At 49.1% G+C, this 16,049-nt stretch overlaps 1 protein-coding gene across 1 annotated transcript; it reads right to left on the reverse strand.

Moving 5' to 3' along the window:
* Window positions 1-2,063: 2,063 nt before the first annotated feature.
* On the reverse strand, window positions 2,064-15,995 carry BTD (biotinidase). Its single transcript, XM_044678196.1, has 4 exons — window positions 15,944-15,995; window positions 8,378-8,612; window positions 5,031-5,180; window positions 2,064-3,765 (listed from the first exon to the last, which is right to left on the reverse strand). The coding sequence occupies exons 2-4, from the start codon at window positions 8,594-8,596 to the stop codon at window positions 2,605-2,607; spliced, it is 1,530 nt and encodes a 509-aa protein (XP_044534131.1). The 5' UTR covers window positions 8,597-8,612; window positions 15,944-15,995; the 3' UTR covers window positions 2,064-2,604.
* Window positions 15,996-16,049: the final 54 nt, after the last annotated feature.

Genomic DNA, 16,049 nt, shown 5'->3' on the forward strand with positions numbered 1-16,049 from the left:
AGGCCCCTACAATGAACTAATCCTGTTTCTAAACCCAATTCTTTTTTTCTCCAATAAGTATTCAGCTAATCCATCTCTGGTTTTTATAGGTAGTAGAAAGAACTCTGACCTTGAAGTAACAGAATCTGAATTCAAATCCTAGGTCTGCCACTTAGTAACCCGTGTGACCTTGGACAAGTCCCTAAACTTCTCTAGGGCTCAGGTTTCTTCATCTCTAAAAAGGGGTTAGACTAGGTCTCTTCCAGTTCAACTTGTGATCCTATCTGTGTGTTTAGGGTCATGGGACCCAACTGTTTTTGTTGCTTTTCAGTCATTTCATTTGTGCCTGATTCTTTGACCCAATTTAGGGTTTTCTTGGTAAAGATACCTTCCCCACCTCATTTTGCAGATGAAGACACTGAGACAAACAGGGTTAAGTGACTTGTCCAGGGTCATACAGCTAGTGTCTTCCTGACTCCAGGCTAAAGCATTCTATCTACTGTGCTCCCTAGATGCCCAATAAATAATTCATGCCAAGCCTTAGGTAGCTAAGCCATTTCGTATCTAAATAAAAGTAAGGCAATCAATTTCCCTCAACTAATAACCTGAAATCATTCAATTAAAATATTTATTAGGCATAAGATAAAAATTGCTTTTTAAATGGCTTTGAACACTTTGACCACAGAGTAGTAAAGGATCAGTGTTTTAAAAATGTTTTCACACAATACATTGATTGTGTATTCAATGGTACAGAAAAAGCTGCAATTTCACAATTGTGCCTAAAATTCTTGGCGTTCCCCAACCCCACAACTGTCAACCTTGGTTGGCCTCTTTAAGAAAGTGAGGCTTTGGAACAGGGCCCGTGATTGAATTACACCAGAATCCTTTTTTAGGCAGGGGAGCTGGACAACTGCCAACCATGCCAAGAAGGCTAAGTGCCATCAGAAGCCCCCGAGGACACCCAGGCCCAATTCTCACTCTCACATCTGGCCATCGCTGCTCTTCCTCCTCTCACTGACTTTTTTCTCCCTTGTGACATGGCCGTTTTAAATTTCCTGATGCCAGATCTTTGCTCATCTATCCTCTCTGAGAGCATTATTGTGCTGGGTCCTGTTTTAATTCAGAGGTGAAACAGCTGCTGTTGTCCCAGCTGTGGCATCTAAATGCTTTTCTACATCATGCCTAAGTAGGAGAGAACTGTACAGGGGCTCTCTGGAAACCAAGATTTCCCTTTCCATGTGTGTTCATTACTCTAAGAAATATTCTAATCTTCTGAAATGCTTTTATTTGAGTGCTTCATCTGATAACGTGAGAAAAAAGCCAACACACACTGCTGTGGGAATGTACACAAGAAAATGGGCTTATTTGGGTTCTAAACAGTCAGTAGCTTTTTTTAAATTTATTTTTTATTTAAAAAAACAAAAAAAAACCCTTACCTTCTGTCTTGGAATCAATACTAGGTATTGTTTCTAAGGCAGAAGAGTGGTAAGGGCTAGGCAATGGGGATTAAGTGACTCACCTAGGGTCACACAGCTAGGAAAGAGACTGAGGACATATATGAACCCAGGACCTCCCATCTCTGGGCCTGACTCTCAATCCACTAAGCCACCCAGCTGCCCTGGTCAGTAGCTTTTTTTTTTTTAAACCCTTAACTTCTGTGTATTGGCTCCTAAGTGGAAGAGTGGTAAGGGTGGGCAATGGGGGTCAAGTGACTTGCCCAGGGTCACACAGCTGGGAAGTGTCTGAGGCCGGATTTGAACCTAGGACCTCCCATCTCTAGGCCTGACTCTCAATCCACTGAGCTGCCCAGCTTCCCCAGTCAGTAGCTTTTAAAGGACATTAACAATGGCCTACAAATGTCTTGAAACTATCTCTGGAATCCATGTTTAAAGGAAATGGAGCCAAGAAAATCCACCCGTGAGAGGACTTCTTTCCGTGGTGCCAAATGGCATCTAAGGGGAGACTCTCCCTTCCGGGACAAGCATCCCTGGGCTTGATGGCATTCCCTGTAGGAGCAAACTAGGGCTCGGCCGGGGTTCCTCTGCGAGGGGCCAAAGATGGAATGACTGAGGAAACAGATCGGATCTTCTGAGCATATTGATTTATTCAGCAATCCAGGACAAGGGCTCAACAAATTGGGACGGCCCCTTCCTCATTTCAGGGCTGGACACCACACAGGAAGAGACGGACAGACTTTTATACATTAAAAAACAATCCAACAAGATCAATTTGTTAAAAGGAAAGATTCCAACATTAGATAATCCAATTCCTAATTGTTTGAAAGTAGGGCACAGGGACCGGCTGCGGGTCTCTGCCTGGAGGAAAGGGTCTCCCCTCCCCCCTCCCCATCCATCCAAGGGGCACGGAAAAGAGAACTGGTGGATCGGGCTGGGGAGGCCCGGCTTCCCACACAATGCTGTAAGGTTTCTCCCGGTTCCCACAACTGAATGAACTTCTCTCACCAGATGGAGTTTGGGCCTCCCACCATTCCCCGCGCAGTGCCCGTCCTGCCGGCTTCTCGCCCCTCCTCTGCAGCTCCCAATCATTTCTGGTTTCCATTAGAGTCCCAGCCGTGTTGGCCAACGCTTGTGCCCCAGAGCCCAGCCCGAGCCCCTGCTCGTGCCACTAATCCCTCTCGTACCAGCGTCCGTACAGAGCGGCCGTCACTAAGCCCGAAGTCAGCTGGCTTTTCCTCATGAAGTAATGGCCGCCTTCCCAGCCCCGCTGGCCCGGGGACTGCAGCGTCATGCCGGAGGTCAGCAAGATGGGAAACACGAAGGAGGTGCTGAAGTTCCCGCGGAGGTGGAAGTCGAACTTCTCGGTGGCCCTGGCCGTCTCCTGGCCGCAGGTGTCCCAGCGGGGGCCGCCGCACTTCACCAGGGCGCACACTTGGAGGTAGTAAGTGCCGTGGACCGTGTGAAGGTCGTCGAGGACCCCGAGCGCGTAGAGCTCCCCGGACAAGCCGCGCCTCTGGTAGTCCAGCTCACAGCACAGGGCGCCGGCGCACAGGCGGAGGCGGCCACGGTTCTCCCGCAGAGGCACGAACGTGAAATTGTCGTACATCATCTCTCCGTGAAACGTGGCCGGCGTGGCCGGGGCCCCTTCCGGCGGCTCGCCGCACGGAGTGTCCGCACCGCCCTCGCAGGTCCCATCCTCCCACGAGAACCTTCCGTCGGACTCGGGAGCCTCGCGGGGGCTGTTCCACAGCGGGCCTCCGTCTCCGGGCTCCGCGGCTATGTTGGCTACTATCAGTTTGCCTTCGAGGCTCTCCGCGTTGTGGTACCAAAAGGACCCGTGAGGCGTGTGGATGCCGCTGCTCGTCATGCCCAGGTGTGGGTGGTGGAGGTTGGCCGCCAGCACGTTGACGTTGAAAACAACAGCGAACGCTTGTTGAAGTTCTATTCCCGCCAGCAGGGGGAGCTGGTCCATCCACGCGGTCGGAAACACGATATGTTTCACCCCGAAGTCCGTCACGAGCCGCACGGTGGGTTCAAAGAACAACATGTCGAAGCAAGTAAAGACGCCAAACTTGCCGGCAAAAGGCGTCTCGAAGATGCTGTAGTCCACGGCCGAAGGGGTGTCGAAGGAGTATTCAAAATAGAGGTTCTGCTTGCGGTAGCTGGTCACGAGGGTGCCGTTATCGTCGAAGACGACGTTCGTGTTGAACTGGTAGCGCCCATCCGGCGGGCATCCCGGGTCGGTCCCGTTGCAGGGCTGCTTGGTCCCCAGGTTAGCCACCAGGAACAGCCGGCCCCTGATGGCCAGGCAGCTCAGGCGCTGCAGCACCTGCGGACAACGTGGGCAAATGAAAAATCAACACGGGGTACGGCAGGACCCCCTTATCTAGCATCCTCTCTGCTGAGAGTGTTCTGGACCGGCTAGGCGGGCTCCAGAAGAAGCCGCCCAAAGTGGCTGGAGCTTCTCTAAGCTCTGTCTAAAAAGACAACCCTCTATTGTCTCAGGAAAAGGGGGTCCCCTGTGTGAAAATAAGCATCAAAGACTTTGGGGGAGCAATAACAGTCCGGAGGAAGGCCGAAGTGAAGGCTGAATCTTTATTTCTTTTCTGCCACCTCCTCCTCAATTGGTCAACTAATAAGCCCTGAGCTGGAGGCCAAAGAGAGGCCCAGAACAGCTGCTGCACCCAGGAGGTCCCTGTCCAAGGGGCCAAGGAAAGGGTTCCAGAAGAACAGAAGGAGCCTGGGAAAAGCCCCAAAGGACCATGGGGGGGGGGCGGCATCTGGAGATGGGGCCAGGGCCATGGGCAGACTAGGATGGGGAGATCACCGTCCAGGAAAGGGTCAGACCCAGCCTTTAGCCACCATCATTCCCTGACCCCCTGCACTACATCTGCACTAAGACAGGAATCGCTTTCCTTGTCCTCATCCAGCCTTTATACCACTGCCATCTGTCAGGAATGCTTTGGAGATCTCAGATTCCTTTTTAGGTCAGAACTGGATTTTTTTTTTTTTTTTTTTTATCCTGGGGCTCCATTCTAGGAGCATAGGGCCTGGATTAAATGACAGGAATTCCCTTTTCCCTTTGATCCTGAAAAAGAAAAAGCCCGACAAAAAAGGCCAGGCCTCAATGGGCCTGGGGAATCCTGGGACACCACACCAAGTAGGGACCTTTGAATCCAGCCTCCCTAGAGGAGAGGATGGGTCCCTGTGGGAAGGCCGAGCTCTCTCTTGGCTCAGAAATGGGTCTCCCACAATACCCACTTTATAAATGGCTGTGGATGAATGAAGGACTGGGAGGATCGCCTATTGATCATTTCCCCAATTAATGAAGGAGAGTTATTGCCTGTTTAGTACCGTGCCAGGAGCAATGGGGGATTTCTAGTCATGTTTTTTGTATCTATCAGTAAATGGACATTTAAAAAAATAAATTTCCCAGATGTTGACTTATTCCATAATATTGGTAAGACATCTTCAGAGTGTCCCCAAACCTTCATTTTTCCTAGATCCTAAGATCATTCTGTGCTGGCTTCTCATCCCAAAGGTGACTGACTTGCTCCACTTTACTTTTAGAAAAGGCAAACCTGGCAGGCACACCTCTGTGTCGTTGAACTTCTGTGGTTCCAGGCACGGGTTCCATTTCCCAGACTGGAGAGCTGGAAGAAAGTCCAGAAATGGGTATATGGAACGCCTGGTGAAGTTGAATCCATGAATCCCGTCTTCTGGAAATACAATGATCTGCACGCCCTGTCCATGAGAGTAACAAAATACCACTCGTGATTAGAGGGCAAAAGGGATTCTTAGAATTGCCACACCAGGAGAAAAGTATTTCTAGTACAGCATAGACAAGTTGTGGCTACAGATGGAAGCTCCCTTTCTGGGAATGGTGGAATTCTCTTAAGAATATATACCCTAAGGGGCCAGCTGGGTGGCTCAGTGGTTGGAGAGCCAAGCCTAGAGACAAGAGGTCCTGGGTTTAAATCTGGCCTCAGATACTTCCTAGCTGTGTGATCCTGGGCAAGTCACTGTACCCCCGTTGCCTAGCCTTTACTGATCTGCCTTGGAACCGATACTTATCAATTATAAGACAGAAGGTAAGGGCGTTAAAAAGCTAAATAAGTAAATAAATTGAATATAAGACATTGGAAAGACCTGCATGAAATTATGAAAAAGAGATTGAGTAGAACCAGGAGACTTCTATATGGCAACAGAATTAATGTTTGAAATATTACCTTGTGAATGTCACCCTCCTGAGAGAGAACTGACAGAGACCCCAAAGAGAGGGTGTCTATATGTATTTGTTTATTTTTTTTGGTCAAGTGATGCCTCTCTCATGTGGGGAAGGGAGGGAAAGAGGGAAACACCTGGGAATTTTCACGTAACCAACAAATTAATTTTTAAAAGTCACTAAATAAAAGAATAGAGAATATTCTCACAGACAGACCTTCCTGATAAAGCTGGCTGGGCATTCCCAGTGGTGCCTCTGCTGGAGAACTCTGAAGGAATGGTGGCAGCCCTCAGCCATCCATGTCTCCTCCTGATAATTTCAGCTCTTGACTCTTGATACTCATGTGGGCCAAATGGGAGAAGGGGGCAGATAAATCAAAAGGCATTTCAACTTGGAGTGGATTATAATTTTTTTTTCAACCCTTAACTTCTGGGTATTGGCTCCTTGGTGGAAGAGTGGCAAGGGTGGGCAATGGGGGTCAAGTGACTTGCCCAGGGTCACACAGCTGGGAAGTGTCCGAGGCCGGATTTGAACCTAGGACTTCCCGTCTCTAGGCCTGACTCTCAATTCACTGACCTACCCAGCTGCCCCTGGATTATAATTTTTTGATGGCAAAAGTACCCACCAAATTGGGCTAACATTAAAGTGAGCCTGCATTTTTCTAAGCACAGAGCAAGATACTGAAGAGGGAGTGAGGTCAACCAGATAACAAGCTTCTGTTAAACATAGTGCTAAGCTCTTGGAAGATGAAGACAAAACACTGCCCCTGCTGTAGGGCAGCTCCAGACCTGTGGCTCAGGATGATGCTGGAAAGGCAGGATTAAACATTAACCAGGTTTAAGTATATCCTTGGAAAAGTTAATCAACAATTCAGTTTTCCATATGGATGAGCCAAGTTAGGGCAGCAAGCACTGTGGACTCTCCCATGAATCATTTTAATTCCTTGGCTTTCTTGCCTCTGGGTAAAGATATAAATAGATGGGCCAGTGCAATAAATCACAAAGGCTGACATTTTCAAGGTTTTGTAAAGTCCTTTGTAAAAACTGTGATCTGGGCTACATCTTGGGGGAGCCCTTTGGGGTAAGCACCATTATCATTTTACAGATGAAGAAACTGAGGCTTAGAAGCTTCTATGACTCTCCTAGGATCAGACAAATCATAGAAAAATGAGATTCAAACCCAAGCCCCAAACCACCTTCCCAGTAAGCCGTTCATTCTCTCATGTATTGTCTGTCTATGAATATCCTACCCGATTTCTTGAAATCGGACTGCCTGGCATTCCACCTGTTACTCCCTAGGCTACTTCTTGAGTACCTGGGGAGAGCTCCTGGGCACCCTCCAGCACTGAGGCTACAATTGCCTCTCTCAGTGCCTCCTAGGCTCAGAGCTTTCGAATGTCCCCACTAACTTCACGTCTGGGCCTCAATCAATCGATTGATCAAATTAAGAAATTTACAACTAGGTTTAAGATCTTTAGTTTTTAAAAATATGTTTCCTTATTTTTATAATAAGGAAACCTATCCTTGTAGCAACATTTGACCAACAGAACAAAAAGAAAAGAAAACCCCCCCAAAGAATTTCCTTTTCTGGGCCCCAAGCAGGACTTCTTTTGCTACCGATCCTCTTGGTAGGGGCAGGCCCCGAGCATCCCTTCTGGATGTCTGTGCTCAGAGCTGCCCCAGTGGGTGCTGTGACCACCCCGAGGGCTGTTATGGAGCTCAGGATTCTGGTTCCAATAATCTGAAGGCTCTGGGGGTCTGTGGCTGGGAAGGATGACTTTTCAGTTTGGTTTGTGAATCCCTCAAGACAAAAGGAAGATGATCTTCGTCATCTAGCGAATGTGGCTTCAAAGGCTGGCTTCATGCATATCTTTCTTGCTAGTCCAGGTAAAATGGGGCTTAATTCACTGAACTGAACGTATTTCACCGGAACACTACACTGTCTTCCTGATCGAACAAGAATATTCCCAAGTCCATCAGCAACACTTCATGTCTTGGGGACAGCGAGGTGGCTCAGCAGATAGAGCCTGGGTTCAAATCTGACCTCACATACTTCCTGGCTATGTGACCCTGGGCAAGTCACTTAAAAAAGAGTTCATGTCTTACAGGCAAGTTTTCACACAAATGATAATGAAAGAGCACTTGGTTAGCTCTTTCATTAGATTATAAAAATGATGCTATGTTGACTTTCCTTAAACCCTTACCTTCATCTTAGCATCAAGCCTGGGTACTGGTTCCAGGGCAGAAGAGCAGGAAGAGCTACCTAGGCAGTGGGGTGAAGGGACTTGTCCAGGGCCCCCCAGCTAGGAAGAGTCTGGGGTCACATTTGAACCCAGGACCTCCCATCTCTAGACCTGGCTCTCCATCCAGGGAGCCACGCAGCAGACCCTGCTCTGCTGACTCCTGAGATTTTTAAAATCTTCTCTTAGATGGCAGTGTGGCCTAGCAGATGGAGCACTGCCAGCGGAGGCAGGAGACACCGGCCTGAGTTCCAATTCGGACAGTTAACCACCAGGCTATATACGCCATGGCAATATATGTAATATAGTGTGACACCATCTATATTCAATATAATAGAGTGACAGTGCATTAACCATGTTATTAACCACAGTGGCCCCGCCTCCATCCAGGCCCCGCCTCCATCCAGGCCCCGCCCACTTCGCCTGGCGCATGTGCTCTGGGGCCCCACAGGATGGCCAGCCCAGCGGCTCTCTCACCTGCTTAGCGGCCGCCACGACCTGCTCTTCGTAGCGATCCAGATTCCGGTTCATGAACTCCAGGGCCGAGCTCCGGTCGATGAGGGCCTCCGGGTTGGCGCTCAGGATGGACGGATATTCATAGACGGCGGCCACGTAGCGGCCATCGGGCAGGCCGGGGGCCAGGAGGGCCTGGTGGCAGAGGAGGAGGAGGCCCAGGGCAGGGCCGGCCCCGAGCATGGTGCAGGCGAGGAATCTGGAACAGAGGAGCCGGAGGGGGGAGGCGCGGGCTGGAGGAGCTGCCCTTCCGCCTTTCTGACCGCTGTGCCTGATTCCTCCGGACCAAGCCCAGCCCCGGGCTAGGGGAGAACCGGAGAACCAGCGGGGCGGCTTCACGCCCCAGCTGAGGCCTCGGCTCTCCTCCATCACCGCCCCCTCCTCCTCCCCACCTAGCGGGTTAGGGGCATCTCCCCGGGAGGCGCCGTGGGAAAGCCCTTCTTCACCTGCGTCCTGTTCCTTTCCCTTGGCTGTGCGCTGGCCCAGAACATGCTCGATGTCCGGAGGGGTCAGAGCCGACCCCCTGGGGAGAAGCAGGCCCTCGCCCGCATTTCTCTAGGGAAGGCAGGCCTGGCCTTTCTAGGACACACAAAAAAAGCTGCCCGGCGGAGGGAGACTTAGGCCGCCATTGATCGGCATCCCAAAGTGACACTTTCTCATGAAAAAGGCCCGTAGGGTCTATCTGGAGGAGGGACCTTCCCTGGCAGAAGCAGCCCTGCGGCTGGGTCCAAGGCGGAAGATCTGTAAGGGCTGGGCCATGGGGGTTCTGTGGCTTGGCCAGGGTCACCCAGCTAGGACACGGCTGTGGCCACAATGGAGCCCAGAGCCTCCCATCGCCAGGCCTAGAGCTCTCTGCACGGAGCCAGTCAGCCAGCCATCCCCAGGGATGCTCCAATTTAACTTGGCTCTATTTTACCCCAAGAAACAAGAAGCCCAGTGGAAGCCGGGCTGGGTCTAACATCAGGAACCAGTCTATCAGCATTGCGGAATGCTGGCTCCTCAGGGGCCAGGAGCTGTGCGGGATGCTGGGGATAAAAAGACTCCTGGAGGGGACTGAGAGCAAGGCCTACAGACCCAGGTCCTGAGCTCCAGGCTGGTCCTTTACCCCACACCACGGGACCCTGGGCAAGTCACTGAACCCCAATTCAGGGGCCCTTCCTGCCCTTCTGCCTCGAACTTGAGGCTTCCTTTTATTCTAGAACTGCAGACGAGGGTCTCTGCCTCAAGGAGCTTATGCTCTCCCATCCTTGGGGTGAGGCCCGGACAGGGCAGAGGCTAGCTTTGGTGGGGAGAGTGGCTAAGAGGCAGGAAAGGCCAAAGAGAGGGAGCCTGGGGCTGAGAAGAGCCAAAAGAGCTGCACTTTAAGAGCCCCAGAGACAAGGCACCAAGGAGGGAAGGTGCATGGGGAGCCCCCTCTGCAGCTCAGGTGGCCCTCAGGACAACCCTGTGAGGCCAAGGCTACTGGATTCCTATTTTACAGTGGAGGAAACTGAGGCAGACAGAGGTGGAGGGGCTTGCCCAGGGTCGCCCAGTCTGAGAGGGTCTGAGAAGCCAGAATCCCAGGGAGCGGGTTGAGGCCCTGAACCAGGAAGGAGGCCAAACAGGAGACTGATAGGCAGGATCTGGCTGCAATGGCTGGTGGTGAACCTGTCCTGAGAGAAGGAAGTTGGCACAAGGCAGGGCTTGGGGAGAAGGCTGATGGGTCCTCAGGGATGGGTCAGCCTGAGATGTAGGCCAACAGGCACAGGGTGAGGGCCTAGGAGGGCTCTGTGCACAGATCGAGGAGGCATCTGGGTGGGCACCCATCATTCAGTAAACCAGGCAGCACCCAGGATCCCAGGCACACAGACACCTTCTCTGCTCACGTGGGACCCTTTGCAGAAGACAGAGGGAAAATGCATACAAGGGCAAACATAGTTAAGCCCAATCTGAGTAAAAAAGAGGATCATTAACTACAAGGGAGAGAATGAAGTAAGAAAAGACAAGTGCAGACCTGGAGACAGGAGGTCCCAGGTTCAAATCTGACCTCAAGACACTTCCTGGCTGTGTGACCCTGGGCAAGTCACTTAACCCCCATGGTCCAGCCTTTACCCACCTTCTGTCTTGGAACCAATGCACAGTGTTGATTCTAAGATGGAAGGGAAGGGTTTAAAAGAAAGAAGAAAGAAAAGAAGAGTTGTCCGGGTCAGTATTGGATAAGCCATCTGTTGGATGGAATGGAATCACTTGTCCCTGTTGAAGGATCTGCTTTGACCAGAAGATGTAAGGGGTAAAAATTATGGTTGGACTCAATATTTAAGAGATTTGGTTGCCGGGAATTGATTAGCCAATTCCAAAAAGTGAAGACCCAAGTCAGGATGACTTTTATGGTAGTTTATTTACAAATAGGAAGAGTGAAGGTAGGAAAAATGAGACAGAGACAGAGACTGAGACTGAGAGAGAGTTAGTTACTCCTGTCTGGTCCGAAAGCCCGAACCAGGCAGGGCTTCAGAGGCCCCAGCAAAGGGGAGCACAGAGGTTAATTAAACAGGGCTTCTAGCCACAAGGCCTCTCCCAAGGAAGAACCCCGCCCCCCCTTCAGAGTCTAGGGCCTCCAGAAAAGCCAAAGAAAAGGGAGTCAGCTGTAATTTACCCACGTGCCAATCCAAAGGGAAGCAGTCTGAGGTCTTAACCAGAGCTCCAAAGCCAAGTTCAAAGGGCAAAATCCTCCCCACAGGCAGTTGCCATCATATTTAAAAGATCTTTGCATCACTTTCTGCATCCACCCTCCAGTTCTACATGGACAAATGGCAGCCTCTACCTTGTTCTGGACTGTCCAGGGGGCAGACACTTGTTTTTGACTTGTCACTCACCAGCACATGCGGGCCATAGACCTCCCCCCTGGCCACTTAATTTTAAGTTGGATGGGGTAACATACTCCTGGTGGCTAAAGTCTAAAGAATGAATAGGGGTGAGCTAATTCCTCTTTCACAAGGGAAGGGTCAGGGAGCCAAGATGGCGGAGCAGAAGCAGAGAAGCTTGAAGCTACAGTGAGATCCTCTCCAACCAATAATGCCACAGAATGAAGGCAGGTGGGAAACAACAAGGAGACAGAGTGAAGCAACTTTCATACAGGGAACAACTTGAAAGGTTCCAGCCCCTGAGACCCTGCCTGGGCCAACTAAAGTCCAACTCAACACATGCCCCTAAAAGTTCTAAGCAAACCTGGGTGAGGTCCAGAACTCCAGCTTGGGACAATCTGATCTGTGTGGGCCCAGAGGGAGGCCAGGAGTCCTAGCCTACGTGTGAGGTGAGGACCTGAATCTCAGTTTGGAGCAGGAGGTAGATACCTGGAGCTGGGACCCAATCAATGGCAGGGGTGGTCCCCAGGGTGCTGGCTTGTGGAAGCCTTGCCAAAGCTCAAGGGAGAGCCTCAAGGTAGGGCAGCCTACAGTGTGGGTGTGCCAGACCTGATCCAGCCCAGAGTGAGCTCAAAAGCCCAAGCTCAAGGTCCAGCTTTGTCCTCTACTTCCTATTTGGTGAGATTTTGCAGTTGAATTGAATGATGCCTAAGGGCCCTTCCAGCCCTGTATCTGGAAGGTTGAACTTGGAGAACCTCTTTTCTCTCTAAGAAATCAAGTTACCAGGAATTTCTCAAGGGCTCTGGAGTTTTGTCTTTGATTCCCCAACACCTGTGGTGCCTGACATGTAGCAGATGTGTCTTAAATGTCTGTGGAACTGAGCTAAGGAGAAGAGTTATTCTGGAAAGGATATGGTCCACATTCTCTCTATAGAGACACATTCACTGGGATGATGGGATGTACCAATAGGTCATAAAGGATATAAAGACCTAACAGGTGCAATTAAGCAAAGGTTGGGATTGAAAGCTGCCAGACAGGAGGAGTCTAAGGAACTGCTAGAGCCAGGTGCCGGGGACGAGGGGGGTGACAATCCATGGAGCAGAAGCAGATGAAGCAGGGTAGTCTCAAGGAGGAGAAGTTTCTCTACCACAGGTGAGAGACAGCTCCAGGAAGCTGCCAACCGCCCCCACCCTGGAGGCTGCTGAACAACTGAGAAGGCGTTAGCTACCTAAATGATGTCAAAAAATAGCTGGGGAAGAGTTGGTGCATTTCCCAAAGTGGAGCTCATTGTCTTCTTGGAAATCATATAAGTATATGAGACCTAGGAGGCCAATTTATATATTTCTACTTCATAATAAAAAGTGCTCACTCACATGGCACTAATCACTATAATAAAGTTCCTTTTTCTCTAAATGGAAGCTAAATCAATGTCCAGAGAGGAAAAATGGATTTTTTTCCTTGACTTGGCAAATTGCTTGACTAGGCAGCATAAATCATCTTCCTCCTCCTCCATGCTGTCACTCTGTGCAGAAAGCATCTTATGTAATAAAATGTAAAGAAACACATACACATTTTAGAAATGTATAAATAGCCCAATTGTCTTCCTTTTCTGACATGATTTTAAGTGAAGGATCCTGTCAGCCTGAGCTTGTCTCTATCTTTCCTTTAGTCCCAACAATAAGAAAGGCAGATGAAAAATACAGCGGAGGAAATGTCATAACTTCAAGGAGATCAAGGCTTGGGGGACTTGTGGTACTGAGAACTTAGGCTATGTCTTTAATGTATATTTGTCAGGAAAACAAGGATTTTTATAAAATCAAGAATATTTTTATATCCAAATAATACCATTGAGGCTAATGAATATGATTTTTTTTCACTAAGAAAATATGTGAGGAGGGGCAGCTGGGTAGCTCAGTGGAGTGAGAGTCAGGCCTAGAGACAGGAGGTCCTAGGCTCAAACCCGGCCTCAGCCACTTCCCAGCTGTGTGACCCTGGGCAAGTCACTTGACCCCCATTGCCCACCCTTACCAATCTTCCACCTATGAGACAATACACCGAAGTACAAGGGTTTAAAAAAAAAATATGTGAGGGGACAGCAAGGTGACTTACTAGATGGAAAGATAGGTCTGGAGACCATTAATTATAGTTTTTTAAAAATATTTTGAGAAATGTATTTCAAAACAATTATATTTGGTTGGGCGTAAGTATTCTCTTACAAAAATGAACAAATAAAATATCTTCATAAGATAACTCGATTCTTTTGTAATCATCTGTATTGTATCTTATGCATTTAAAAACATTACTCTGATAGACTTTACCAGACTCTACCAAGGGTATCCACAATACATAAAAAAATGTTAAGAACCCCTTCTTTTGAAACAGGCCACAGGATTCAGCATGGCTACTCCTGAAGAAGATGCTTCTCGATAGTTCTAGAAGGCATCCCGCTTCCTGTTTGACAGCTTCCATAAAAACATATCTCTCAGCAAGATCCCTGACAGCTGCATTTAGTTAGGTGTGCCCCTTCTGAATGGCAAATAGTGATGGCAAAATAGGAGAAATCAAAAGTGTAAATGAACAAATTATCTGCTAAAATCATGTCACCACATTTATAAATACATACACAACATATAAATTCATAAGCTTCATACTCATTTCTTAAAAATTCAATTGTCAAAAAAATCTAGTCATCAGTCTGAAAACAAAGAATGATAAATCATATAAATTTTTGCCTTTTCTTCCTTTGATAATAGCATTTTAGCTCAATATTAGGTAGAATAGCCGATATCTGAATTTGCTCTAATTGATTTAAGGCACTTAGAACTAAAACTGAAATAAAATAATTGGTGTTGAGGGCCAGGATCAAACACAAGATCCTTTGTTTGACATTCAAAGCTCTCCTCAGTGGAGTCTAGTAGAGTCAGATGCATCTGAACAGCAACTCGACCACAGCACAAGGGGTACAAGTCTAACATTTCAGGTCCCCTCCCTGAGAGAGTGCTGAGGGCCCCCCCAACACCCTTCAGGGTTTATGATGGGCCAAGGGAATGAGCTTAGTACTGGGGATATCCAGGAAAAAAAGTAAGCAGTCCCTGGGCTTGTATTTCCAGTGATAAGGAAGGATTAAAACTGCTTCTCTCCCCCATTTTGTTGAACCATCAGGAACATGCTCCACCAAACCAGTGAACTTTGCACCCTGAGCTGAAAAGGCTTAAGGTTAGAGATTGTTTAAATAAACACAGCCTGGTTTTTCTTCTAACAAACTTTTTGCTGGATGCCCCAACCCAGGCAGCTGAGAATCCATTCCTGGGACCATCTGCTAACCTGGACTGGCAGGACTTCACCCAGGAATTTTCCAACTTCTATGTTTCCATTTCCTCTGGAATTTCTGTTCCAAGTCACCATGCCACATTCCCTGGTGACTGCGGGTGACTCACTAAAACTCCTTGGGCACCAGTAAAATCTGTAAAATGGGTGTTTCATAGATGCCGGATGGATTGGTTTGTAGCCTGACCCCTTCCTCCCATCCTGGTCTGCCCACACCTTGCACCTCTTCCACCTGCTCTATGATCCCGAAGTGTCCCCAGACAAGAAGCCCCCCCCCAAAGCTCTGGGTTCCAGTCCTGACAGTCCCTCTTGCTTCAACTTAGATCTGTCCTTCTACAAGAAGCCATTCCCCAGCCCCCTAAATAAATACCGGTAGCTTCTGTCTGCTCATTCCCTCCTATTTATCTGGTCCATATCTTGTTTATACAGAGTTGTTTGCAAACCAGCCAGTGAGCTTCAGAGCTGGGACAGTCTTCTGCCTTTCTTTGAAAACCCAAGTGCTAAGCACATAATGGGTGCTGAATAAATATGATTTTGCAAAAAGGAGAAGCATATGTTTCCTCACATGTAAAATGGATGTTGGAACAGTTAGATGGCCCAGTGCTGAACTCTGGAAGACCTGAGTTCAAATCTAGTGTCAGACACTAGCCGTATGAGCCTGGGCAAGTCACTTCATTCTGTTCGCCTCAGTTTCCTCCTTTGTAAAATGAGTTGGTGAAGGAAATGGCAAATCCCTCCAGTATCTGCCAAGAAAACTCAGATGGGGTCATGAAGAAGACTGAATAACACCAACGAAAAATGCTAATAAAGGTGCTAATAATGGCACTTAATTCCCACATCGTCGTCGTGAAGATCTAAGAAAATCATGTTATGGAAAGCTCGTTGCCACTCTAAGTGCTATAAAAATGCTAGTTATTATTGTTAGTATTAAAACTGGGCAAACCATAATTTCTTCATAAATCAGCACTGCGGTTGGTATACAGTAAGCACTACAGCAATGCTAGCAATCACATTATTTACAGATCTCGCCCCCTAGCGGCAGAAACAAGGCGCGGAGGGCTTCCGACGCTGCCCAAGGCTGAGGATCAGGTAGGAGGGACGAAGGGGCGGGTCCCGCAGGACTGGCTCCCATTAGCAGATTCGTGAAATAGACACGAGGACCTCGGAGGCTCCGTCTGGTGGGGAGGAGCAGCATAAGGGCGGAGCCGCCCACTAGAGTGCGACCGTTGGAGGCGCCTCAAAGGTTTCTCCCACTGACCCTGGGTGCACACACGCCCTCTTGCCAGGGAACCTGTGGACGGACCGGGACGCGCACGTGCCCAGAAATACACCGTTGCCCCAGCCCCGACCTCCGCCTACTAACCTGTGCAGCTCAGCTGAGTCAGTCACGTGCCAATCCCGTCTCCCACTCCGAGGACTTGGGTCCGGAGTTCGGAATAGAAGAAGCTTATATAAACATCCCGGTCGGG

The sequence above is a fragment of the Gracilinanus agilis genome, chromosome 5, assembly GCF_016433145.1.
Source record: "Gracilinanus agilis isolate LMUSP501 chromosome 5, AgileGrace, whole genome shotgun sequence".
Lineage (NCBI taxonomy): Eukaryota > Metazoa > Chordata > Mammalia > Didelphimorphia > Didelphidae > Gracilinanus > Gracilinanus agilis.